The 27,896-nt window shown below is 33.0% G+C and overlaps 2 protein-coding genes and 2 pseudogenes across 2 annotated transcripts; 2 read left to right on the plus strand and 2 right to left on the minus strand.

The window, feature by feature from the left end:
* Positions 1-2,414: 2,414 nt before the first annotated feature.
* LOC104792169 (translocon-associated protein subunit alpha-like) lies at positions 2,415-4,886 on the minus strand. Its single transcript, XM_010518246.3, has 8 exons — positions 4,629-4,886; positions 4,330-4,482; positions 4,170-4,220; positions 3,991-4,076; positions 3,259-3,336; positions 2,966-3,169; positions 2,775-2,846; positions 2,415-2,685 (listed from the first exon to the last, which is right to left on the minus strand). The coding sequence occupies exons 1-8, from the start codon at positions 4,870-4,872 to the stop codon at positions 2,638-2,640; spliced, it is 936 nt and encodes a 311-aa protein (XP_010516548.1). The 5' UTR covers positions 4,873-4,886; the 3' UTR covers positions 2,415-2,637.
* Positions 4,887-5,742: 856 nt separating this feature from the next.
* On the plus strand, positions 5,743-7,546 carry LOC104708627 (F-box protein At4g00893-like). Its single transcript, XM_010425218.2, has 2 exons — positions 5,743-5,972; positions 6,240-7,546. Exons 1-2 carry the CDS (start codon positions 5,878-5,880, stop codon positions 7,369-7,371), a joined length of 1,227 nt encoding a protein of 408 aa, XP_010423520.2. The 5' UTR covers positions 5,743-5,877; the 3' UTR covers positions 7,372-7,546.
* A 401-nt stretch (positions 7,547-7,947) lies between these two features.
* On the plus strand, positions 7,948-9,481 carry LOC104708633 (F-box protein At4g00893 pseudogene; annotated as a pseudogene).
* A 5,617-nt stretch (positions 9,482-15,098) lies between these two features.
* Positions 15,099-18,657, minus strand: LOC147949938 (uncharacterized; annotated as a pseudogene).
* Between the last annotated feature and the right edge of the window lie 9,239 nt (positions 18,658-27,896).

Genomic DNA, 27,896 nt, shown 5'->3' on the forward strand with positions numbered 1-27,896 from the left:
TTTCTCACGACCTTCGAGTTGATCGACAACAGACTTGTAGTCATCAGTCAAGCCTTTGAGTACTGCATCAACCTGATCCTCATGAGCCATGGCAGCACCTAACACAGCAAGTTTATCAAACCTTATTGTGAGACCAAGAAAGTACTCATCAATCGGCTTCGCGGCTTTCTTCCAGGCTTGAATCTGGTGACGGATCTGTTGAATGTGGCTTCGGCTTGGTGTAACATAAGTGTTGGTAAGTGTAGTCCAGATCTCGGCAGCAGTGGTAGCGCATGACAGGAGTGGCTGGACCGTGGGAATTATCGTGCCGAGGAGGGAGCTATAGATCAGGCGATCCTGACGCTTCCACAACGTGTAGTCAGGATTAGGAGTCGTGACACCAGCGGTAGTGATGGTGGGAGAGGGCACGACACCAGAGCCATCAATGTAGCTGGCGAGATCATAGCCATCAAGGAGAGAGCGAACTTGGCGGCTCCACATGATGAAATTGGAAGCAATAAGCTTCGTTACATTAGACATATTGATGCTAAGGAGTTGAGGGGTATTGACAATGGCAATAGTCTCACTCGTGGCTGACATGTTTGAGAACAAAGAGCGGCGGAATTTTTTTTTTTTGTGTTGTGTATTAGGTATAGATCGTAAGCTCTAAGACCATGTAAGCTTGGAGGCTGAATAATTCATTAGAAAAGAGATTTACAATATATATAGTACATGTACAATGGTAATTAGGTCAAGATGAATGACTCTCCTATCCTTTCCATATATATATATCTCCTATAGAAACTCTCTATGCGATCACGCCGAGAAGCTGACACACAGAGGAGAAGTTGATGCCAGTCGATTGTATATCTTGTCTTAAGTACACCTTTTGCTATCCCCGCCCAGATTTCGAAAGAGTAGCCGTAGGAAAAGAATAGGTGGTCTCGTGTTTCAATACAATGGTGACACAGTGGACAGGTCCCCGAGGCGCCTCTAGTCCATCTGGCCATTCGCTCCCCAGTTGCTAATCGATCATGGGCTGCTAGCCATGTGCAACTGGGAATGAGGGAATGCGGCACCGTGTGTTAAATCGAGGAATGTGGAACATTGTTGGAATGAGAATTATGATTTTTAAACAAAAGAAAAAACCATTATGAAAAAATGCAAAAGTAAATTGTTACATTGTAAGCAACATCTATAGCTAAATTCTTTTATAAAATCTATATGGTTTACCTTAAGTTTGGACTATTATAATGCTCTAAATGTATGTCATAAATGCATCGCTTGGGCTAAATTTAAATTTTGTTAAATTTTTATTTCTTAACAATTACTAATTTACAATATTATATATCAAAAATGTTGAATAGATTAAAAGCACTAATTATACTAATGTGTAATATTATTGTATTAGTAAAAAGTTTTACTAAAAGTAAAATTAGATGAAACAGCAAGTAATGTGATATTTAAGGAAATGCAAGAAAAATGACTATCTACTCTGATAGGATCAAATACAACAGTTTGATGGAATGCATTGGGAAAACAGATTGTTTGAAATGATGCTTGTTAACATACAACATTTTGATTGATTGTGTCGAAAAGATTAACATCATAGAAGATTTTACAAAACCTCAAAACACTATGTACGCTTGTTTAGGGCAAAGATAAAACAATAAGAAATTGGTTCCATTACTGACACGATACTTAAAGAGTTCAAATATGACTTCCACAATGAATCATGGATCAGAACTTCAAGTAAACTCTTTTTAACCGTCATTTGACTTTGCCCTGTAAGCAATAAAACTGGTTAATGAGTGATGTAGTATAAGCTATAAATGTAAAACATTTTTTCCCATAAATTTTTTTTTTTTCTTTTTCTTTTAACCAATTTCTTATGAACTATGACCCTGTTAGTTTTATATTATAAGGGAAAAAGGATAGTATTAAACAAATCCAAATTAACTACCACTAAATTTTGAAAGTCTTTTTCCTGTTTAATGTACAAAACCAATAAAATATTTCATAGAGATGAAGTTTTAGATCTTACCATTATGGAGAAGAGAATGGAAAATAAACAAATCCTCCAAATTAAGTTATTGATCTTATGATCGTAATCTCTGCTAAAAATATATAAAATTTACAAATTGTATTCTAATTGTAAAATTTAAATTATATAAATGTATGTGTACATACATACCCCCAAATTACTCTTAAATTCTAGAAGAGATTGAGAGAGATGGCTTCATAGAGCATAATGATAGTCCTACTGAAACAACTTTTAGATTCTAAACCTTGTGCTATACGATACAAAACTATAGGATCTTGAGTATCCAAATACAAAATGTATGTTTTCTAGTTTTCTTTACTATGTTTATGAAATTCGGAAATTGGAATTGTAATTTTCTTTTCCTTTTTTTTGGTAGAAATTGGAATTGTAATTTTCTTCGAAAAAGAAATTAATTCTGACAAAATTACTAAAGAAACATAATTAAGAAAACTGTTTCCTTGAAATAGCTATCGCTAAAGAAAAAAAAGAGAAAACAGTTAAGTTTTTGTGAAGTTACACAAGGAAGGAGGATCTCTCTACCAACAACTGCACCGTTAGTATTGTTCGTGTGTGTTTTGGTTTCTTAATATAACGTGTTGAGATTTGCTCTTAACCTACTTCTTCTTCTTTGACTTACTCGAAGATTGAGTGTACGAAGTACCCTGCAGTACGCGATAAATTGAGAGCAAAGTATCAATACCAAAATGGTCACTCATTATGGAAAAGATATTAAGTCTTGTGTGACGAATACCTCAAGCCATTCATCATGCGAAGCATCTTTAGCTGCTGTTCCAACTTCAACTTTTGGTGCTCTCTTTGTTTTCTGCGCGAGGAATTCACAGTAACCAACCATTCTCAGAGTTAGAACAAAGGTTTGGAAATATGTTTTTCCCTTAAGAGAAAATGACAGATGGAGTGAAAGTGCAATAAGATACGATGTACCTTGGTCATATGCTTTAAACAATTTTGGATATAGAGGGCAAGAAGAACGATAACAAAAATTAAAAGGCCACTAAGGAAGAATGACTCCATCCTGAAGAGAGGACCGTCTTCAACAACTTCAATAGTTCCATTGTAAAAGGTGCTTTGGTATGGCTTACCATCTATCTCATAGATGATGGTGCCAACTAAATCAAAAGCACCCGCCTGCACAAACAAAATGGTTAGCTCGGATTCTTTTATTTATTTTGTAGTCATCTTGGAGACTAGAAGAATTATATGTTAGCCAAACACACCTGCAGGAACTTGCTGACAGCAAAGACATATGGGAAGGTAGCTTGAGCGGAAGTTGACACAGATGCATTGCTGAAACTCTACAAATAGAAGATACAAAAAAATTTCCAAATAAGAAGTTGAAAACTTAATGACAGAACAGGAAAAGAGGAGAAATCTCTGAATTCAACAAAGCTATGACCTAGAGAGATAACCAAAGAAAAAGTAGCCAGATGAAACAAAAGCACAAAACTGGATTCCAATTGTAAATGTTTTAGGTGCAGAGTGTGGGAGAGACATGAGATGAGACTAAAACAGCCAATATAAAAACCTAAGACAAGAACAAACTAAGACTGATTTGTTAAGGAAACAAATTAACACATGACATTTATCAGAGGCAACAAATGTGACGAACCGAGGTCAAACATACATGATCAAGATTATAAGCTAGAGAGCGACAGTGAACCAACAAGAGCACAAGTTAGTTATAAAACTATGATAGACCTAATAAATACAATCATGAAAGATCCAGACCCATAAGTTGTAATACAATGAGATTCAAAATGGTGCTTAGAAAGCGAAAACACACCACAGGATGGAAAAGGCAAATGTTGGATTATGGTGTAGAGTGACATGAGATGAGACAAAAAAAAAACAGACAACAAAAAAGAACTGATTGATTTGGAGAGACACAAAATTGACACATGAGAACACAAGCAATAAATGTAAGAGGAAAGCAAAGATCATTAAATTACCAAAGCAGTGAGATTCTGAACCGCATTTTGATCAAAAGGAAGATGTAAACTCCCTTTAACCGCAACAATATCTACATTGGATTGACCTATTCATATGAGCCAAACACAAAAATTAGAAACTTTATAGCCAACTTTCAAGTAATCAATCATTAGTTGAAAAAAAAAAATCATTTCCTTACCATCATTTTTCATTCCAACAAGCAGCTCAGTCTCAACTCCAGCTTTTATTACTAAAATAAAATCAGGCAAAATAGGATTAGCAGAACACACACAAACAAAACTGAGACTACTTTAAGAAACTAGATCTTAAAAAGAAAAAAACAGGGGAAAAATCTAAACTTTTTGCAGTGTTTTTGGGGAAAACGCAAAGGGTTTCAACTCCAGGAGCTGAACTAAGTTCCAAACCAAACACTTCCTCTGTATCACTCTCTTCTTCACCAACATCAGAAACTTCAAAGCCAGAATCTTCCGAATCCGATTGGCACAAAGCAACTAAAATGAATTCAAGAAAGATCATGTGAGCAACCTTAAACAATACTTGGGCAGGGTCGGATCGGTAACAAGAAACAGAGTAGGCTAAGTAAATGGATCAACAACATGATTTATAGCTATGGAGAAGCAGAGAAAGGTTTTTTTACCTTTGAGGAAAGGTGAGGCAAGAAGAAGGAAAGCGAGGAAGAGAAGTCTAATACTTGTCGTCATGATGGTTTTTGAGATTGGTCTCGAATTGATCGTCGTGAGTTGAATGAAGTAAGGGCGAAGAAAGCAAGAAGACAAAGGTGTTGATATGTCTTTTTTGACGTGTTTTTTCTTTTTCTTTAAGGCTATCTGAATCTGATGATCGGATTTGCAAACAATGTAATAAACCGGCGGTGGATCCATTATAAAAATTGGCGGTGGAGTGGTATCATATTACGTTATCGAATATTTATGTGCTTTCATATATAATATTTTTTGTTAGTGTATCATACGATAATTTGATTTTTTTTTTCTTTTTTTTTTTAAGAATTCCTACTAGAGAGTAACGCAACTTAATTGAATCGAGAACTTAGTGGAATCAGTCACATAAGTGGTGCGGTAACTATTTGGTTAAAAACATATCCTATTTTATTATAATTTTTACTTTGAAAAATTTGAAAATATTTTATATATCTATAAATTAATTTGATCTTAACTTTTTACTTAGCATAATGATAAAAATATTTAGTTTTAAAATTTTAAATACTTTATTATAAAATAATTTGATTTTAATTTTTACTTTTTTTAAGTATAAAAATATTTAAGTGAGAGCAAAAAAAAAGAACATGTGTCAAATACTTTGATGCCATGGTAGCAAGTATTTAGGAAAAGTGTACTTTATCATATAAGATTTTTGATTATAACTTTTCAAAAATATGAAAATAGTGTATATCTTTAAATTAATTTGATCTTAAGTTTTACTTGGCATAATGATAAAAGTATATATCTTTTCCTTTTAATTACTCTATCCTAAAATAATTTAATTTGATTTTTACTTTAAAAATATGCAAACATTCTATATATCTTTAAACTTATTTGATAAGTTCTATTTAGAGTAATGATAAAAAAGGAAAAATATATAAATTTTAATAAATTTTAAATGGGAAGAAATATTAAAAAAAGATATATGTCTAATTCTTTGACATCATATATATGTCAGTTTGGGATAACATGTGATTAGGAAAACTTTACCTTATTATGTAAGATTTTTATACACATGTCAACTTATGATTGAACTTTATAAAATAAAGGATACACTTACCATCACCATCACACAGGTGAGTTGTGCTTTTATATCAAGGAGAACTTATATATTGTGTTGGGTGTTGAAACTGAAAGTAAAACTCAACAAATTCTAAGGTCTTAAGGATGCTGCCAGTGTCGTTGTCTCGTCAAAGTCCACCGCCGTCTCCGAAAATGGCGTCACCATCTTCTATGTCTCCTGCCACCGTCTCACGTAGAGGGTTTGTTACTCTCAAAGGCTCAAAGAAAGTTATAGTATTCAATTGTATTGGATTTTGACAAGTTCGATAGTGTTTTTTTTTCTCTTAATTTTTTTTTTTGACCTTATCAGGGAATATTGAATCGAATCTGAAATGAATCTAGTGTAACGTTTTAATGACATTAGTAGATTTTGTTGAATACGAAATTGAATCGAATCTGAAATGAATATAGTGTAAGATTTTTGTGTGTGCTTATTTTATTGAAACTGATGATTAATTGTTTTGTAGATCGAGATCTCCGAGCAAAAAGGCCCTGATGAATCCGAGTTTTGCTGACCTTCCATCAGACATCTTACGTATGATACTGTCTCCTCTTATCTTAGAAGACAACATCCGTGCATCTGCGGCTTGTAAGTCATGGTGTGAAGCTGGTGTATCTGTCCGTATAGTAGAAAAGCATCCTTGGCTTATGTGCTTTCGTAAAGGTGGTGACTTGGTTGAACTCCGCGATCCGTTACAGTGGAATTTGTACACTTTGAGTCTGCCAGAGTTAGCTGAATCCACTGTGTGTTACTCTAGAGACGGCTGGTTACTTATGGATAAAACTGGATCGAAAGACGTGTTCTTCTTCAATCCGTTTTCTCGGGAGCTCATAACCTTGCCAGAGTGTGAGCTGGAGTTTGATACGATTGCCTTCTCTTGTTCTCCTACATCAGATAACTGTGTGGTGGTAGCGATAAGGTTTACTTATTATGCCGCCACGATCAGCACTTGCCATCCTGGAGATGATAAGTGGGTTACTGCTACATTCGCTAGTCATGGAATAGGGGTTCATAAGCGGAGCAACCTTGTCTACCTGAATGATCGATTCTATTGCATCAACGCAGCAGGATTTTTGTCTAACTTTCACCCATCTTCCGGTACGTGGACTCCTTACGGTGTACATAGACTCCGATGCCCGTATATGTACGATAGAAAGCAATATGGAAGGAAGGCGAAAGCAGTTGCCTTGGCAGAGAAAGAAGGAGAGCTCTTTGTAATGTATGCATGCATGAACGAGAAGCCAATGGTTTATAAGTTAGTCTCTAAGAAGTGGGAGGAGGTGAGCAAGACAACACTTGATAGCTTGACCATCTTTTTCAGTTTTCATAACTCCGAGTTGAGAACTAATCTCCCATGGATGAGGAGCAAAGTCTATTTCTCAAGGTTCGGAGATCGCAAACGTTGTTTATCCTACTCATTCGATAAAAGCATGTGCAATCGCAAACGTCGGGCATCCTACTCATGCGATGAAAGCATGTGCCGTCCGGGCGAGGAATCGAGGAGTTGGATAGAACTGTGTCGTCGTCAAATCCTATGGATCGATCCGCCTCCCAAGAACTTGTTGGACCTCATGTTAAGCTCTTCGCATAACAACTGAGAAGGTTTTTTTTGTTTTGTTTTTTATTATGTTAATGTGTAACTGGGGATTTAGGAGTTTCACTGTTGTGTTTGTGTGTCAGTGTGTACCAGAACCGTTTCGACTGTTGGCTTTAAATTTGTGTGTGTGTTGTTATTAATTACTATTAGTAACTGTGTTTAATTTTTGTGTGTTTGTTATTTAATTTTGATTTTTTAAAACTGATTACGAATAGGTTTGGTATTGAGGTCATTGGCTTAGTTTACTAATTTTGTATAAAATGTGATTTGTGTTTCAAGTTAGATCGTAGTATTTATCATGTACGTACGATACGGTGAGATATGTGTTTTAGGTGAGATCATAGACGTTGGTATTCAACTATTCAAGATATCGTTGCCCATAGTACCCACATAATATATACAAAGTCGTTTACTTTACTTCATTGGTGGATGTTTAGTTCTCATATCTTGACTCCACCGAAGCAGGATAAGCAAGAACATTCATGTACCAATTTAGCATTGGTGGTATAGTCTTCCAGAAATTAAAGAAGAAAACCTTATTTTATTATATAAGATATTTATATACAGATGTCAACTTATGACTGGACTTAAGATAAATGATACACTTACTATCACCATCACAGAGGTGAGTTGTGCTTTTATATAAAGGAGAACTTATTGTGTTGAGTGTTGAAACAAAGTAAAACTCAACAAACTTGAAGGTCTTGAGGATGCTGCCAGTGTCGTCGTCTCGTCAAAGTCCACCGCCGTCTCTGAAAATGGCGTCACCTTCTTTGCTGTCTCCTGCCACCGTCTCACGTAGGGGGTTTGTTACTCTTTCAACATTTTATTACAAATTATAATATTCAATAATATATTGGATTTGATAAGTTCGATAGTGTTTTTCTCTTATTGGGAAAAAATAAACTGATTCGAATCTAAAGTGAATCTAATGTAAAGAGGTTTCTATGATATTCATAGATTTTGTTTTTGTTTTTGTTTTTGTTTATTATTGTGTTAGTTTGATCATTTCAGGGTTCTTTCACATTGAGATCCGAATTTAAAAGTCACGACCGGCCTGATTTAAATTTGATTATAATTGCTTTGTAGATCCAAAACTCCTAGCGAGAAGGCCCTGAATCCGAGTTTCGCTGACCGTCCATCAGACGTCCTACCTATAATAATGTCTCATCTTGTCTTAAAAGATAACATCCATGCATCCTTGGCTTATGTCCTTTCCTAAATATGGCAGCTTGTTTGAACTCCGTGATCCATTAAAACGGAAGGTGTACACTTTGAATCTGCCAGAGTTATCTAGATCCACTGTGTGGTACGCAAAAGATGGCTGGTTACTTATGGATCAACGAGGATTGGGAAAGATGTTCTTCTTCAATCCGTATTCTCGGGAGCTCATAACATTGCCGGATTGTCAGAAGGCTTTTGATGAGATTGCGTTCTCTTGTCCTCCTACATCAGATAATTGTGTGGTTTTAGGGATAAGGTTCATAGACGAGTTTGTTCTGATCAGCACTTGCCACCCTGGAGCAACTGACTGGACCAATGAAGATATCCCTTTTCGCATAAGACCGTTTTATAATCAGACTAACATTGTCTATTGCAAAGATCGATTCTATTGCTTCAACGCACGAGGAACTTTGTTTAGCTTTCACCCATCTTCCCGTACATGGAGTTATATGTGTGCAGATAAACTGGAATGCCCGTATCAATACGATAGAGAGAAATATGGATGGAGTGAGAAAGGAGTTTCCTTGATAGAGAAGGAAGGAGAACTCTTCGTCATGTTTACAAGCAGCAACGAGAGGCCACTACTGTACAAGCTAGTCTCTGTGAGGTGGGAGGAGATGAATACGACTGCACATGATGGCTTGAACATCTTTGTCAGTTATTATAACAGTGAGCTGAGAACTAATTTCCCAAGGATGAAAAACAATATATATTTCTCAAGGTTCAGTCAGAAGCGCAAACGTTGTGTATTGTATTCCTTTGATGGAAGCAGGTTTAGTCGGCCCAAGGAATGGCAGAGGTGGAGAGAACTATGTCCTCGTCAAATCCCATGGATCAATGCGCCTCCTAAGAATGTGTTAGACCTTTTGAGTGAAATAGATAAGTAGTCATGTTTGATTCGGAATTCTCATTGTTGTGTTGTTGTTTGCCAGAACAGTTTCGGCCTTTGTAAATGTCTTCTTTTTTTAAAGTTGACATTGAACCATTTATGATTCTCCCTTGCCTTCGTTGACAAATGTTTACATTCTCGGCACAACCTTCAAAGTAACATTGCAAACAATATAGAGACTTGTATCAGCTTTGTGGGTTAGCCCTAATTAGTTGTCCCAAAAATGGACTTTATTTCATGTTTGGATTCACCTCGTTAGTTTAAATGGGTCGTGTCCTTCCACGTGTAGTCTTCACATGGTTGTTAACTATAAAAGCATGACCATGTCCCTAACTTAGATAGATTAAGCAGTGGCAAGATTACATGTGAAGACAGAAAAAAAGTAATGGGAAAGCTTTTCTTCTCGTTTTGGGTGTAAGAGTAGGATCATCTCACTTATCTTAGGACTTAACCCTCTGCTTATAATTGAAGCTTAATTTCTGTTTCATTCTACTCTTTGAAATTTTTATTTTTTATTTTGATTAAAGAGTTTTTTTCGAGTTCACATACCATTTGATAAAGAGATTTTTTTTTATAAGATTGCACAAGGATGAGCTTTCTTTTCAAGAGATTGCATTCAGTTGTCCTCTTACATTTGAATCATTGTGTATTGGTAGAGTATAAAATTTACATGGAAGATCTAATCACTTAAATACTAGGATTAAATCCTGCGGATAATATTTTATAAATTATATATACATACAAGGTAAAGGCCCGCCCGACGGGCGGGTTTTTTTTTTTTTTGTTTTTGTTTGATTATTTTAATTGTTTAGTTATTTAGTTGTTTAATCGTGTTTTTAATAAATCTGAATTTACGTAAAATTATTTGTTTTGTTATATTTTCAATTTATGAACTTCTTTATCTTATTACATAAAGTTGTTATTTTATTAACTAATTTATAATATGTCTAAACTATAGCCTTATAACAAACTATTAAATACACCTATAAAAAACTAACTATTAGACATATACATTGTTTTATATGAGAGAGCACTTTTTGATTGTTAGTAGGAGAGACCATTTTTTATTATATACAAATTTGCTTTAATATATGAAATGAACATATGAAGTTTTTGTAAGATCTCACAACCACATTCGTAGAACTATTGTTTATTGAGACATATTCTCTTATCATAACACTCTTGTACACATGTCATGACTATTGTTTTACTTTCAGATTTTTGAAAATGGAGATTCAAAATTTTTCTTCGCTTTCATGCAACATTCTTTGAATATAAGTGCTTAGACAATTAAAATAATTTAAAATTTTCACCATCATCGTAAAAAAATCAATATGTTCATTTTTATTCTTGGTTTCCTCTTCATCTTTATCAAAAGGTGCATATGTAGAAGACAAAAGATTACCTCAATATAGAGAAAAATATACAGGAATATTTCTATGTTCAACAGGTAATTAAAACACAAGTCAGAAATTATGTCATTAAATATAAATTTAATAATATTAATATATATTATTCATTAAAATTGAAAAAATTGCACATGAATAAATTTTGGGAATCATTAGGGAGCTTCTAAGAGCATAAAACAATATAATCAAATATACAAAAATAAAATAGTAGGTTATGAAGATAACTAAAGATAAGAAACAGAAAATTTATTAGTTTCTTATAAAATATGATAAAATTAAAATATATGTTTTATGAGGGATTTGATTTATGATGGTCTTTAGTGAGGTGTTTGCTATTTATAGAGAAATTTTTAATAACAAATGTGTAGGTCATCGTTAGTAGGTTAAATGAGTTAATTGTACAATGAAGATTATTAAAATTAGAAAGATTATTATATATATATATATATATATTGATCAAAATTAAAAACTTGTTTCTAATGCACCAATAAAGTGAGAGACGAAACTCAACATAGGAGAACTATACAGTTACTAAAATGACATTGCAAAATAGTTTAATAATATAATGTCGTGTTACATATTTAGAGGTGTTTGCTTGTTGATAACAAAATACATACAGTATATGTTATTTATGTAGGTAATTCACATGTAGGTGTATAAATTTGACATTGTAACATTGGTGTTATGCTATGTGGTATCAAGATATCTATTATATATGATTTTCTAGTCATGCTAAAAGAAAGCATTTGTGTTATGTTATGTGGTATAAAAGATATCTGTTATTTTAAGAGGTTGTAAATTCCGATTCACAATCATCACCTTAACCAACTTTGACAACATACCGGAGCAAAGTTCAGAATCTCGTAAAATTAGAGATCGATTGTAAGAAATAATTTATTTTATTATAACACATGTCAAAAATTAGAGATCGATGATAATTAAACTATAGATGTAATAGGAAAGAGCGAGAAAGTTTTTTTAGAAAACACAAGGTTGGCTTATTCTTCTTCTTCTTCATTTTGGTTTTTAAGGTTTCAATATTTGAAATGCATGGGCCAGTGCCATCATTATATTTTTTAGAATAGATTGATCTTGAGAACATTTGTTTTAGGGACAATAGGGACAATAGATAATATTTTTTTATCTTAGCTTTATATTAAAGTGTGAGTTAAATTTATATGATTAAATGGATTTTATTTGTGGTTTAATAGGAAATATTTTTTCAGTTTTATATTAAAGTGTGAGTTAAATTTATATGATTGAGTGTGTTTTAGTTGTGATTTAATTATTTTTTGTCAGTTTATATTAAATTCTGAGTTAAATGTATATGACAAAATGTGTTTTATTTATTGTTCAATTGGAAATATATTTTTTTTATTAAAAAAAACTGAAAAATGAATATGAACAAATATGAAGTCAACATATTAATGCATGACAATAATTTTGAAATGTTTTGTTTGTTAACCTTAAATACAATTTAAAATTTGTTAAAAAGTAATATTTGATATATATTTGTAACCTATACACAAAATTTAATGCAAATTATTGGAGATTGAATATATAATTTTAAATTATTAATTTTTGTTTAATGAAATTGGATTATATTTAAAATTGTAAAAATAATGATGAGTGGACACATGTCAATTATGTAGAATGCCAAATGTCACATTCTCATGTAAAGTTTTAGGAAAACGTTACTTTATTATATAAGATATATGTAAATTTATCTTATAATCATATTGATGTAAAATCTAACTGCTCCATCACATGGCCTATAATATTATGAAATTATGTAAACTCTAACCCGTTCAAATTTTAAATGGGAATCATAGTTTTATAGTTTAACGGATGTAGTGTTAAAATATTTTATTTATAAATGCAACTATACAATCACTTAAATCTTAATATATATAATTTGTTCCAGGTTTATGATTTCTACTGATGTTAAGTAATTAAGATTTAGTATGTTAAATTTGAATTCTTCATATCCCTAAAGTCTCTAATAGAACTCAAAATAAAATCCGAAATTATTGCAGCATATAGTACGTAGCATTTTTTTTTTTTTTTGAAAATATATAGTACGTAGCATTACATTTAGCTTTGTGGATTACAACATTAAATACTGACTATTATTTGGATTATTTAGCTTTGTGAAAGTGATAAGATTTGACAATATATTATAGTTACCATATACTAACTAACTCGTAATCACACGTTTAGACAGTTGGGTTCAACTATTTAACCCATTTACCCAAATAAAACACGCGGATCATATACTATTTGAATCAAATTAAATTAAATTTCTTATTTATTCCCTAATTGTCCTTTTTAATTTTAATTATTGTTTTCTAAATGCATAAATTGAATGGCAATTGCTATAAATAAAACCATAATTTTGGACATTCTTAATTTTGTACTCCTCTTTTAATAGTATTAAGATACAATGCTGAATTTTTTTAATACTATTTATTTTTTAAGTTTGTTTATTTATGTCATAATTGACGTAATAATAAACCCAAAATATTTATATTTAAAACCTACTAATCACTTAAACAGCCCAAATCCAAAACGACATTGTTGAGTGTTGAAACTGAGAGACATCAAACCCTAATTTGAGGATGCTGCCAGTGTCGTTGTCCCGTCAAAGTCCACCGCCGTCTCCGAAAATGGCGTCACCTTCTTCGCTGTCTCTTGCCACCGTCTCACGTAGAGGGTTTGCTACTCTCAAAGGCTCAAATCAAATTATAATATTCAATTGTATTGGATTTTGACAAGTTCGATAGTGTTTTTTTTTTTCCCTCTTATTGGCGAATATTGAATCGAATCTGAAATGAATCTAGTGTAACCTTTTAATGACATTAGTAGATTTTGTTGAATATGAAATTGAATCGAATCTGAAATGAATCTAAAGTAAGATTTTTGTGTGGTTAATGTTTATTTTATTGAATCTGAATACGCAGCAGGATGTCTAACTTTCACCCATCTTCCGGTACGTGGACTCCTTACTGTGTACATAGACTCTGATGCCCGTATATGTACGATAGAAAGTAATATGGAAGGAAGGCGAAAGCAGTTGCCTTGGCAGAGAAAGAAGGAGAGCTCTTTGTAATGTATGCATGCATGAACGAGAAGCCAATGGTTTATAAGTTAGTCTCTAAGAAGTGGGAGGAGGTGAGCAAGACAACACTTGATAGCTTGACCATCTTTTTCAGTTTTCATAACTCTGAGTTGAGAACTAATCTCCCATGGATGAGGAGCAAAGTCTATTTCTCAAGGTTGGGACACAATCGCAAACGTTGTTTATCCTACTCATTCGATAAAAGCATGTGCAATCGCAAACGTCGTGCATCCTACTCATGCGATGAAAGCATGTGCCGTCCGGGCGAGGAATCGCGGATTTGGATAGAACTGTGTCGTAGTCAAATCCTATGGATCGATCCGCCTCCCAAGAACTTGTTGGACCTCATGTTAAGCTCTTCGCATAACAACTAATTAAGAAGGGTTTTTGTTGTTATGTTTTTTATTGTGTTCATGTGTAACTGGGGATTTGGGAGTTTCACTCTTGTGTTTGTGTGTACCAGAACCGTTTCGACTGTTGGGTTTGAGTTTGTGTGTGTGTTGTTATTAATTATTACTAAATGTGTTTAATTTTTGTGTGTTTGTTATTAAATTTTGCTTTTTTAAAAACTGATTATGAATTGTTTTGTTATATGAGATCATAGACGTATACGGAGTTTACTAATCTACGTATAGTTCAAGTTAGTTCGTTGTATTCATAATGTACGTACGGTGAGATATGTGTTTTAGGTGAGATCAGAGACGTTAGCGTTAGAGAATCGCAACCTCAATCCTCACTTGACCTCTCGATCGATTCACGCAACAAGAACAACACAACAACTTTGGTAACCCAGTTCACGACCGCAGTCGCTACGTCTGGGGAGAGACAGTGCTTTCAACCTCCACTAATGAATCGGAAAACAACTCCGATGTGGTTTACATGAAGATTAGCTCTCACACCTCATTACACCATGAGATTACATGAAGAAGATGAGAAGAAGAGAAGAGAGTTTCAGAGGAATCCTAGAACCCCGAGAACACATCTAACACCCGTACTCTCTCTAGGTCTCTCACTCTCTAAACCCTTAGCATAGCCGAAGAAGAAATGGACTGAACCGAAAAAAACCCAATGGCGTGGCTGCTCTTGTTTTATACTCTCACCGTGAAACAGACATGAAGCTCCGTGTAATGACCTAAAGCACACCTCACGTGTGACTGCACGTGACACTGAGCTAACACAATAGATGTAACCCTCTGATTCTTTGAGAAGCTTTCCAATACTTGAACAATGCCACCTTTGGTTCTTGTTTGCTTCTGCAATTTCTTCTTCTCTTGCTTGTCTTTAAGATTCAGTCTTAGCTTCCTAATGGAGAGCAGAATAATAATAGAAGATATCTCTATAGCACATGTCAATATTTTTTCTAAAAATTATAATATAATAAATTTTTTATTATTCTTTTAAAAATTATAATGTTTGAGATAATATTTATTTTTAATATTGCAATTCTTCTGTAAATCTATATCTATCCTGAAGTATTTTTAATACTAATTATTTAGAATATTATAGTATTTATTTGATGTATATTATATTTTTATATTATTTATTTATTTGTATTTGCATCATTATTTTGAAGTGGTAATTACAATATTATAGTTGTGAGCAAATAAAATTTATTAATTTATCAACTTCATAAATTTAGTTTTACCAACCCGTCAATTTGTTAAATAAAAACACACATTTTTTCTTCATAGATTGAGTAATATATCTTCGTTTTTACAAGTTCAAAATACATTTTTTGCAGAATTTCTTTTTACTTATTTATTAATCATAAGTATTATATGATAATTCAAAACAGTTTATAAATAAAATAAAAGAAATATGACAGGAGAATCATAATTTAAAATTTGTACAAAATCTTCGAAATCTAGTTATCAAAAATAATCATATTGTATAATTGGATATAAAATCTTAGTTTTTGAAATTCTGATTGGTTTATATTTTTTAAAAATTATATAGTATTTTTTTCAATAATTAATTAAAGAGAAAAAACAATTAAAAAAAAACTAATAATTATTTAAATCTAATGGCACAACATTGTAATTTTTTAAGTTCTATAAGATTAGTTTCATATTTGTACTTCCCAATTAATATAGTACTAGGTTTTAACCTGCGGTATACCGCAGAATATTTTTGATATTATTTAATATATATTAACTAAATTATGCTAAAGTTATTCGTATATAGATTACATAAGTTTTTAAATATATATTTTTTTAAGTTGTAAGTACCAAATTTTTTAAAAATGTTTATTTCGGAAATGTGTAGTAATATATTTTTTTAATAATATCAAGTTATAGTTGTTTTTATGTAGTTTTAAAATAAAGTGTAAGTAAAAGTGGCTTTCTAATATATATGACTTAGTAGTGTGAATGGTAAAATTTTATCTTTTGAATATTTTTATTATTAGTAATAAAGATTGGCTTATTTATTTATTTAGTAATGAAGTTGTGTGTACATGGTGTTTTGACGGGCTTTAGACGGTGATACAACCCTGAAGTAGATATTTGGTTGTTTTTTTTCAGGAACCTTAAGCTGAACTCCATTTGCTAATGATTATATTCCTTTTTCTTTGAAAATAAATTATCTGCCAAATAGAAAAGTTTTTGGTTTTATATTTTTAATATGATTGTAACTAAATAAAATACGTGCGGGGGTTTTTAATTTTTTTTCTTTATTTATTTATATCTATAATCTGAAATAAATTAAAATTTCATTTACTTTGTATTATTATGAGCATAAAGATAATGTATTGTAATATTAGTATAGATGAAACATAAACAATGAATTAATGGGCCATAATTTTGGAAGTGTTGATTAGTAGAATAGATGGGGTTTTATTGTGAATCCGAAATTGGCCCATTAACACTCTTATCTTTGAATTTTGTTATCGGGAGAAAGAAAAAAAATCAAGAAAAGTCGAAACGATTTACAGAGAAAGTTTTCTTGATCCAGAAAAAATCGATTCAAAAACATTGATCGGATAATCTCTGAGGCAATGTTATTTTCAGTTCGGAATCCCAGTAAAAGCTCCATCAGCAGATTTATCCGATAATCTGTCTTTTTTTTTAATTCTCCGATTACACAAAGCTGATCGGATTTATCCGATAATCTGTCTTTTTGTAATTCTTAGATTTTGACATCAATAGTAATAGATTGATCTTTTAATTCAATTTTCTCCTTCTTCGTCATAGATTCGATGTAGATTCCTCAATTACTAAATCTATTATGTATGGATGGATTAGGTGTGGATTCCAAACGAATTAGATCGAATATGGCCACTAATTTATTCTCCTTGTAAGTTATTGAAGATTTAATTCGACACTATTTTTGTTTATGCTAGTTTTGTTTCAAATAATTTATTTGGCCACTAATTTTAAGTATTTTTGGCTGAGAAGGAGTTAGTAAACCTCTGGATTTTGTTTGACAGAAATAAACAGAACATGAAAGTTTTATTTTTGATGAAATTAAGCGAGAAAGCAAGTAAAAAACTTAGGAATTTCTCCATAAGTGTGATTTCTTACAAACTGATCTACCTGGTTGAGTTTTAGATAGGCCATGAACATAAAATCTACATTAGCCTTCCTTTCTAAAACTTGTTCTTAAAATCCACAATCTCATGGTAGTCTGGATTGATGATAAGTTGTGAAGTATTTGAAAGAGTTTGCAATGCTTCGAACATCTGCAAAGTTGGGATACATATATGATTTCTCAATATTTTAGTTGAAATATTATTAGTTGCTAATAGAGAATCAAATCATGTTACCTTTGTATGTCTTGATTTTTGCAAATTTTATCAAACAGATCACCATCTCACCATCTGCATTTGCACAAGCCTCAAGAAACTGCTCTGCAAAGGATCCCCAAAGAGTACAAGGTAGTCTGTCATCCCTATGACGATATTAAAAGGTATGTGATGTTAGTAACAGATATTCGGATCAATAACACACACAGTTTGTTTGGAAAATAATTTAGAAGTTTGTAGTTTACAGCTCATTTCTTAGTTGGAAATCAATCTTCTTGGTTGGCTTACTATTGACATCAATGGTCTCCATTTCACCCACATTGAAAATTTGTCCAACAATGTCTACAATTTAAAAAATAGAATCATAATCCAGTTTTAATAATAAGACTTAACATGAGAATGAATGTATATATTACCGATTAAAATGTTTGCATTTAGACCACAGTCTCCACATCTTTGTAAGTAGTCAGAGACAGATAGTGGTCATCAGACAGTGGATCAATCCTTGTGACAATGGTTTGAGTCAGGAAATTCATTTTGTAATGGTGGCTTGTTGGTCTAAACTGACCTGCTGCATAAACCAAACCAAAGTGTTGAATGTTTTCCATTCACCTGACACCATATACTTTTCAAAACGATTCATACAATCCTTTTTAACAGAAACATGAATCTTTGTTCCCTGAATTAATGTTTAGTTATGAGGTGACATTCACTGAATTTGATATTTGACAGCTTGATGAGGAAAATATTGAAGATTAACTTACATGTAAATCTGCGAGGACCATGTCAAATGTCTCCCCAAAAGCGGTGGTGTAAGTTTTCCAAGCATGAAGGAATCAGACTTTCACTTTCCAGGATGTCTTGTAGGGCTTGACATCGTTGAGGTAAGCAATTCCTTGCGCCATTAAAAAGTACAAATATGACTTTGAGTTTTGCTATTGAGTGTACGAAATTGATTGATGTGATGAGAGTAGAATGACTATTGCATAGACCTATTTATACATAAATACCTAACATAGGGCTTCATAGAGTTTGAGTTATGCTAATCTTGAAGATCATGGAAAGGACGAAATCTTTTTACTCTCATTTGTTTTGATTCTTGGAAATATAATTAGGTATGTATGATGTTTAATTGCGTTTTTGTAGTTATTAGGCTATTATGAAATTTGTTAATTGAGAAGCTGATTATAAGTTGATTGGAGAATTAATATGTTTGATGTTTAATTGCGTGTTTTTAGTAATTATGCTATTATGAAATTTGTTAATTGAGAAGCTGATTGTAAGTTGATTGGAGAATTAATTTCTCACATTTCAATGATTTGCGTTAATTGATATGAATCGATTTTCACATTTAAGAAGATATATTGGTCGACGTATTAGAATAGGAAACTGGAGTTTTTGTCATACTTTAAAAAATATAAGCAATGCCCAATATGGATACAATTTTTTCAAAACAAAATGAAGCCCAATATCAAAATCATTACCCAAGTCGCTGGACAGGAAGAGATTGTCGGGTTCGGATAAAGAGATCCTACAGATATAATCGATTTCTGATTTATTTATAAGTCAATTTTGTCTTCTTAATTTCAATAAAGTGTCTCCTTTATTAATAATTGAGTGGCAATTTGAGTAAATAGATTAGATTTTGGACATTCTCCAATTTGTACTTCTCTTTTTATTATAAGAAGATGAAACCAGAGAATTTAATTAGCTTTTACCAAAAAATAACAAAAAAAATCATACAGTTATACTTATGATGACGTGACTTCAGAAAAACTGAGAAAAAAATGCTAAAACAAATATAGAGGCTGTAGAAAGTAGAAAATTTAATTATCCTACCCTTCCAAGTTCCAATATGAGAGATGTTTTAGATTCTAAGTCATCATGTTTCAAAAACATATTCGTCTTTTATGATTTCGTCAGTGACTTTGAATACCTTGACTTAGAAGAAACGTGTTATCTCCATATTTTTGCAGCAGAAGCATAAGAAATCGAGTTACCTAAAAGAATTTGATAACCAAGAGAGGATGTTTGTGAGTTTTACATATAATGTCGTACATGATTACTATATCTTTTTGTATTTTTTGCTTTACAAATTTTAACTAATTGTGATACACGTGCCACATGTCACCATAAGGCCATTGGGCCAACATCTTGGGTGTTCTAAGTCTTTTTAAAATCAAAAATATAGAGAATAGTGGGTAAGAATATGTTGTTGGATCTTGATGTAGAACTGATTTTGGGCCAGTTCTTGGGTGACGTGGCAACTTGTGAATGAACACAATTTTTTGCAACGGAGAAAACATTTATTTGTTTGGAGGAAGTTTTGTTTGTTTCATAAAATTTGGTATTGTATTTTGAATTTTAATATAAGATTTTTAAGTTTGCAATTTAAATGTTATTTTTGAAAGTTTTTAAAATTGTAATCTGTTTGTTTGTTTTTTTTATTTATATCTTTAATGTTTTTTTTGTTTCTTAAAAAAATTGGTATTGTATCTTGAATTTTAGTATAAATTTTTTAAGTTTGCAATTTAAATGTTATTTTTTAAAGTTTTTAAAATTGTAATATGTTTTAGATTATTATAATATTAAATCTTATGATCTTAAACATGTTCTCCCAATAACCAACTCCTTAAACAAAAGATCGAAACTAATGATCTTACATTATGTTACTAATATTTTTACTAAAAGAACACCCAAATCAGTTATCCCAATACAAATACCTTAAAGATTGCACGAGTAGTTTGAACTGCATAAGATAAAGGATGCACTTGCCATATATGTCAGCATATGATTGTACAAGTGAGTTTGTGCTTTTATAAGACTAAAAATTGAAAGAATTAATCACTTAAATGAAAAGGCCCCAAATACTGAAACACAACAAACCCTAAGGTCTTAAGGTGTCGTTGACTCGTCGTCTCGTCAAAGTCTACCGCCGTCTTCCAATATGGTGTCACCTTCTTCCCTTTCTCTAGCCACCGCATCGCGTAGAGGGTTTGTTACTCTCAAAACATTTTATTACAAATTGGGGAAAACTGAATTGAATAAGAAATAAATCTAGTGTATGATGGATACTAATAGATTTTGTAGAATCCAAAACAATTCCCAAGTTAAGAGATTTGTTTTTTGTTTTTTTGGTTTAGTTGTTGATGTTTTATTCATTGTGTTGGTTGTATCAGTTCTTGTCTTCTCGAACTAAAAGAAGTTTCACTTTGAGAATAATTTAAAAGTCACGACCGTGCCTAATTTTAAGCTAATAGATTGCTTTGTAGGACACAATCTTCAAGAAAGAAGGCCCTAATCTCAAACCCGAGTTTCGTTGACCTTCCTTTAGACGTCCTTGGGATAATAATGTCACATCATGACTTAGAAGATAACATCCGTGCATCGGCTGCTTGCAAGTCATGGTGTGAAGCTGCTGTATATGTCCGTGTAATGGAAACGCATCCTTGGCTTATGTGCTTTCCTAAACGTGGAAACTTGGTTGAACTCCGCGATCCATTACAGTGGAAGTTGTAAACTTTGAGTTTGCCAGAGTTAGCTGACTCCACAGAGAGCTATCGTTCTATTATCATTTTTACAACGACTTCACATGTGATGGAGCGTCTTGGGATTTTCACGAGCTTCTTCAAGATCCCATTGACATTTGCGCGATCATTCTGACGTAGAGTCAGTTTCTTGAGGATTACAGAATTCTCTAGGAAGTATATCCCGAGATGCTGGTTTTGAGCTCAAAAGACTTGAGCGAAGATAGCAAACACTCGGGAACAAATGGAAAACTCATTTAATTCATTTCTTCGGAATGCAACTGCTGTGCTTCGTAAAAATCCCATACCTGAGGTTAAAAAACAGAGGAGAAAGAAAAGGCAATGAGAAGAGAAGATAGGCAAAACACATTCATAAAGATAACATAGCATTTAGGAGATCATTACCAAGATGAGGGATTTCAGGTTTGAGCAGCTCCCAAGAAGAGTTAGTAACCATTTCAAATCAGGTACATATATATAAGCATACAGGCGAGACACATGTCAAAGATGCTCAACAGAGGAGCATAAACACAACACCATATTTCTCATCTATACAACAATCGAGGAGAAATATGGTCTTGTGATTGATGCTCCTATGCTGAGCTCTTTGACTATTGATGATGACCAAGCTGAAAGTTATATTATATAACTCCAGCCATTTTTTGTAGATTATAAATGTGTATGAAGTATGTTGCTGTATGCTATACTGATAATCGAAGAGCCATCCATCCATTTATAGTTGGAGACCTCTATGTATTTAAAATATATCTAGTAGATATTTTACGAATAAATATAGTAAGTTTCTTAGATTTCGTGTAATTTTCTATCATAATTTAGGTAACAGTATAAACGATTTTCTTAAAAATTTGTTAAATTTGGAATATTTCCTTACTTTGTGTCCCTATATATTTAATATGATATGTTTTTCGTTACAAGTAATTCCTTTACTGGTTTTGCAATATATATGATCATCTTTTAGAAAGAGTTTAATTTGCGTGATTATAGAGACATTAATATTATTGATTTTTGATTGATATCTTCATAATAGTTTAGGGAGGTAATGATCATTATACAATAATTAATATTTTTGAGTTGGCAATGATGGAAAAAAACAAATAGAGAAAGAGATTACACTAAAAACGAAAATGTGAACGTCCAGCTGTATTCGAAATCCATACTTCTCACATTACTCTTATGTATATTTAACTACCTGACCATTAGTTTGTTTTGAAAAGTAGGCGGAACTAAATTTTCTTAAAGGGTTCGTTATTGATTAAAATGCATCCTTACTGAGCTTTGGTTGTCACCGTGTCATCTTGCATTGACACTGGTTGGTTTCTTTGGTAAGACTTCCTGGTAAAAGAGTCTCTCCCCGCAGAGCAGCCACATATCTTGTATATGTTTAACAATCAGCCTAAGGTTAAAGTTCACCTGAATCGACATTCTGAAGCAGAGAAAGAAGTCAAAATACAGAAAATTCCTAGTTAACAGAGAACAACAGGTAGAAACAGAACCTGGAAATGCTCAACTCAACAATCCACCACAACAACAACTCTTAAAGACTCAATCTCGTTAGGAGCTTTGCAAAGTAACAGATAACGATGAATATTTACTGTATGAACATAAAAAATTTGGTTACAACACATAAATCAAAGTTAAAACATCAACAACCAAAATCAATGCAGACAAGAATCGTTAAATCAAAGTTCTTACAAACTGATTCAATTCTGTGACAACCCGTCCCGTTGACCCCACTAGGGCACCGCTAGCTTGCCCCCATAGGTCCGAAGCTGGCCCTGCAGGGCATCGATCCTAACCCCTCACCGTGAAATGGAACTATTCATCCAAATCCACCAGTAGGTTATTGGTGCGCCAGGCGTTCCTCGAACCCTGGTCCCCACCCTTTAACAACTTTCCCACATGCCCACCCTTTAACAACCTTCCCACAGGACAAGCTGTCACCAATTGACCTGCAGATCAATTGGTGACAACTTGTCCTGTGGGAAGGTTGTTAAAGGGTGGGGACAAGGGTTCGAGGAAAGCCTGACGCACCAATAACCTATTGTGGATTTGGATGAGTAGTTCCATTTGCCACGGTGAGGGGTTAGGATCGATGCCCTGCAGGGCCAGCTTCGGGCCTATGGGAGCAAGCTAGCAGTGGGCTAGTGGGGTCAACGGGACGGGTTGTCACAATTTCAAAGGACACAAAATTAAAAGTCCATGAAAAGGAAAAAATACACAAATATAGATCAAGATCGATCGATTCATGAACCGAAACTGATTCATGATACAAAAGACACAAAACAGATTCGTGACAAAAAAAAATACACAAAACAGATTCATGAATGAGAAGATCAGTCTTCAAGAACAAATTCCAGATTAGTTGCAATTCACAAAAATCAATTCAACAATCAATAAATTGTAGGCAATCGTGACTAGAACCATGTATAGAGCAACAGAAAGAGTTCTTGCAAATGTATTTCAACAGTTTTCATTTCATCTTTATTAACTCCAAAGGAAACATAAACAAAAGCCTAACACTTGCTTTCATATGTGGCAGAGAACTATCGTTCTATTATCATTTTTACAACGAATTCACATGTGATGGAGCGGCTTGGGATTTTCACGAGCTTCTTCAAGATGCCATTGACATTTACGCGATCATTCAGACGTAGAGTCAGTTTCTTGAGGATTACAGAATTATCTAGGAAGTATATCCCGAGATGCTGGTTTTGATCTCAACAGACTTAAGCGAAGATAGCAAACACTCGGGAACAAATGGAAAACTCATTTGATTCATTTCTTCGGAATGCAACTGTTGTGCTTCGTAAAAACCCCATACTTGAGGTTAAAAACAGAGGAGAAAGAAAAGGCAATGAGAAGTGAAGATATGCAGAACACATTCATAAAGATAACATATCGTTTAGTAGATCATTACCAAGATGAGGGATTTCATGTTTGGGCAGCTCCCAAGAAGAGTTAGTAACCATTTCAAATCAGGTACATATATATAAGCATACAGGCGAGACACATGTCAAAGCTGCTCAACAGAGGAGCATAAACACAACACCATATTTCTCATCTATACAACAATCAAGGAGAAATACGGTCTTGTGATTGATGCTCCTATGTTGAGCTCTTTGACTATTGATGATGACCAAGCTGAAAGTTATATTATATAACTCCAGCCATTTTTTGTAGATTATAAATGTGTATGAAGTATATTGATATATGCTATACTGATAATCGAAGAGCCATCCATCCGTTTATAGTTGGAGACCTCTTTCTATTTAGAATATACATAGCAGATATTTTACGAATAAATATAGTAAGTTTCTTAGATTTTGTGTATTTTGCTATCGTATTTTAGGTAACACTATAAACGATTTTCTTAAAAATTTGCTAAATTTGAAATATTTCCTTAGTTTGTGTCCCTATATATTTAATATAATATGTTTTTCGTTACACGTAATTCCTTTACTGGTTTTGCAATATATATGATCATCTTTCAGAAAGAGTTAATTTGCGTGATTATAGGGACATTAATATTATTATTTTTTCTACTGATATCTTCATAATAGTTTTAGGGAGGTAATGATTGTTATACAGTAATTAATATTTTTGAGTTGGCAATGATGGAAAAAAACAAATATAGAAAGAGATTACACTACCAACGAAAATATGAACGTCCAGCTGTATTCGAACTCCATACCTCTCACATTACTCTTATGTATATTTAACTACCTCACCATTAGTTTGTTTTGAAAAGTAGACGGAACTAAATTTTCTTAAAGGGTTCTTTTTTGATTAAAATGCATCCTTACTGAGCTTTGGTTGTCACCGTGTCATCTTGCTTTGGCATTGGTTGGTTTCTTTGGTAAGACTTCCTGGTAAAAGAGTCTCTCCCCGCAGAGCAGCCACATATCTTGTATATGGTTAACAATCAGCCTAAGGTTAAAGTTCACCTGAATCGACATTCTGAAGCAGAGAAAGAAGTCAAAATACAGAAAATTCCTAGTTAACAGAGAACAACAGGTAGAAACAGAACCTGCAAATGCTCAACTCAACAATCCACCACAACAACAACTCTTAAAGACTCAATCCCGTTAGGAGCTTTGCAAAGTAGCAGATAACGATGAATTTTTAGTGTATGAACATAAAAAATTTGGTTACAGCACATAAATCAAAGTTAAAACATCAACAACCAAAATCAATGCAGACAAGAATCGTTAAATCAAAGTTCTTACAAACTGATTCATTTCAAAGGACACAAAACTAAAAGTCCATGAAAAGGAAAAAAAACACAAATACAGATCAAGATCGATCGATTCATGAACAGAAACTGATTCATGATACAAAAGACACAAAACAGATTCGTGACAAAAAAAAAGACACAAAACAAATTCATGAATGAGAAGATCAGTCTTCAAGAACAAATTCCAGATTAGTTGCAGTTCATAAAAATCAATTCAACAATCAATAAATTGTAGGCAATCGTGACTAGAACCATGGATAGAGAAACATAAAGAGTTCTTGCAAATGTATTTCAACAGTTTTCATTTCATCTTTATTAACTCCAAAGGAAACATAAACAAAAAGCCTAACACTTGCTTTCATGTGTGGCAGAGAGCTATCGTTCTATTATCATTTTTACAACGACTTCACATGTGATGGAGCGGCTTGGGATTTTCACGAGCTTCTTTAAGATGCCATTGACATTTACGCGATCATTCAGACGTAGAGTCAGTTTCTTGAGGATTACAGAATTCTCTAGGAAGTATATCCCGAGATGCTGGTTTTGATCTCAATAGACTTGAGCGAAGATAGCAAACACTCGGGAATAAATGGAAAACTCATTTGATTCATTTCTTCGGAATGCAACTGCTGTGCTTCATAAAAACCCCATACCTGAGGTTAAAAACAGAGGAGAAAGAAAAGGCAATGAGAAGTGAAGATATGCAGAACACATTCATAAAGATAACATAGCGTTTAGGAGATCATAACCAAGATGAGGGATTTCGTGTTTGGGCAGCTCCCAAGAAGAGTTAGTAACCATTTCAAATCAGGTACATATATATAAGCATACAGGCGAGACACATGTCAAAGATGCTCAGGAGATGAGCATAAACACAACACCATATTTCTCATCTTTACAACAATCGAGGAGAAATACGGTCTTGTGATTGATGCTCCTATGCTGAGCTTTTTGACTATTGATGATGACTAAGCTGAAAGTTATATTATATAACTCCACCCATTTTTTGTAGATTATAAATGTGTATGAAGTATATTGATGTATGCTATACTGATAATCGAAGAGCCATCCATCCGTTTATAGTTGGAGACCTCTATCTATTTAGAATATACATAGCAAATATTTTACGAATACATATAGTAAGTTTCTTAGATTTTGTGTAATTTTCTATCGTAATTTAGGTATCAGTATAAACGATTTTCTTAAAAATTTGTTAAATTTGGAATATTTCCTTAGTTTGTGTCCCTATATATTTAATATAATATGTTTTTCGTTACACATAATTCCTTTACTGGTTTTGCAATATATATGATCATCTTTCAGAAAGAGTTAATTTGCGTGATTATAGGGACATTAATATTATTGATTTTTGATTGATATCTTCATAATAGTTTTAGGGAGGTAATAATCGTTATACAGTAATTAATATTTTGAGTTGGCAATGATGGAAACAAACAAATAGAGAAAGAGATTACACTAAAAACGAAAATGTGAACGTCCAACTGTATTCGAACTCCATACCTCTCACATTACTCTTATGTATATTTAACTACCTGACCATTAGTTTGTTTTGAAAAGTAGGCAGAACTAAATTTTCTTAAAGAGTTCTTTTTTGATTAAAATGCATCCTTACTGAGCCTTGGTTGTCACCGTGACATCTAGCATTGGCACTGGTTGGATTCTTTGGTAAGACTTCCTGGTAAAAGAGTCTTGAAACATAATCTTTTTGGTGGAAGATGGAAGAGGTTTCAATTCTCTTATGCAGTTGTAGTATAAGAGATGTCAATCCATAAAGTGTGTGATGTGTATGCAATCAGAATGTGAACAATAATCCAAGTTAAGCCAAGTATGAAAGTGATTTGGTAAAACAGTAAGATGAAAATAATGAAAGTGCAGAAAGTAAAATGCTTGAAATTAAATGCAAGTAAACAAAGTAAGAAATGCTGAAATATAACTAAAAGAAATAAAAGCAATAGATAAAACAGTAAAGATGCAGAAAGGAAAATGAACAGAAAATAAAAGAACAACCCGAAGGTGCTCGATCAAGCACTCGACCGTGTGACTGGTCGAGTGACTAGGTCGAGTGGGTTTGACGAAAAAGAAATGCAATATTGAGAAACTTAAACTGAGACAAATGCGATGAAACAGAAAGATATGCGATAAGAAAACAATCAAATGACAAAGAAGACTTCCAGAGATGGATTCATGGGATGGTGTTCAGGCTGTGGCTATCTAAGCTGGTCAACAAATCTCATCTAACATGAGCTATCTCTAGAAAATGATCTTAATGACTCACTTATCCACTCTCATGACAGAAGTGATCAAGTTACAGTAACATCCTAACCCAACTCTCATTGGTGAA

This window comes from Camelina sativa, chromosome 1 (assembly GCF_030686135.1).
Source record: "Camelina sativa cultivar CO46 ecotype springtype chromosome 1, ASM3068613v1".
NCBI classification, from domain to species: Eukaryota; Viridiplantae; Streptophyta; class Magnoliopsida; order Brassicales; family Brassicaceae; genus Camelina; species Camelina sativa.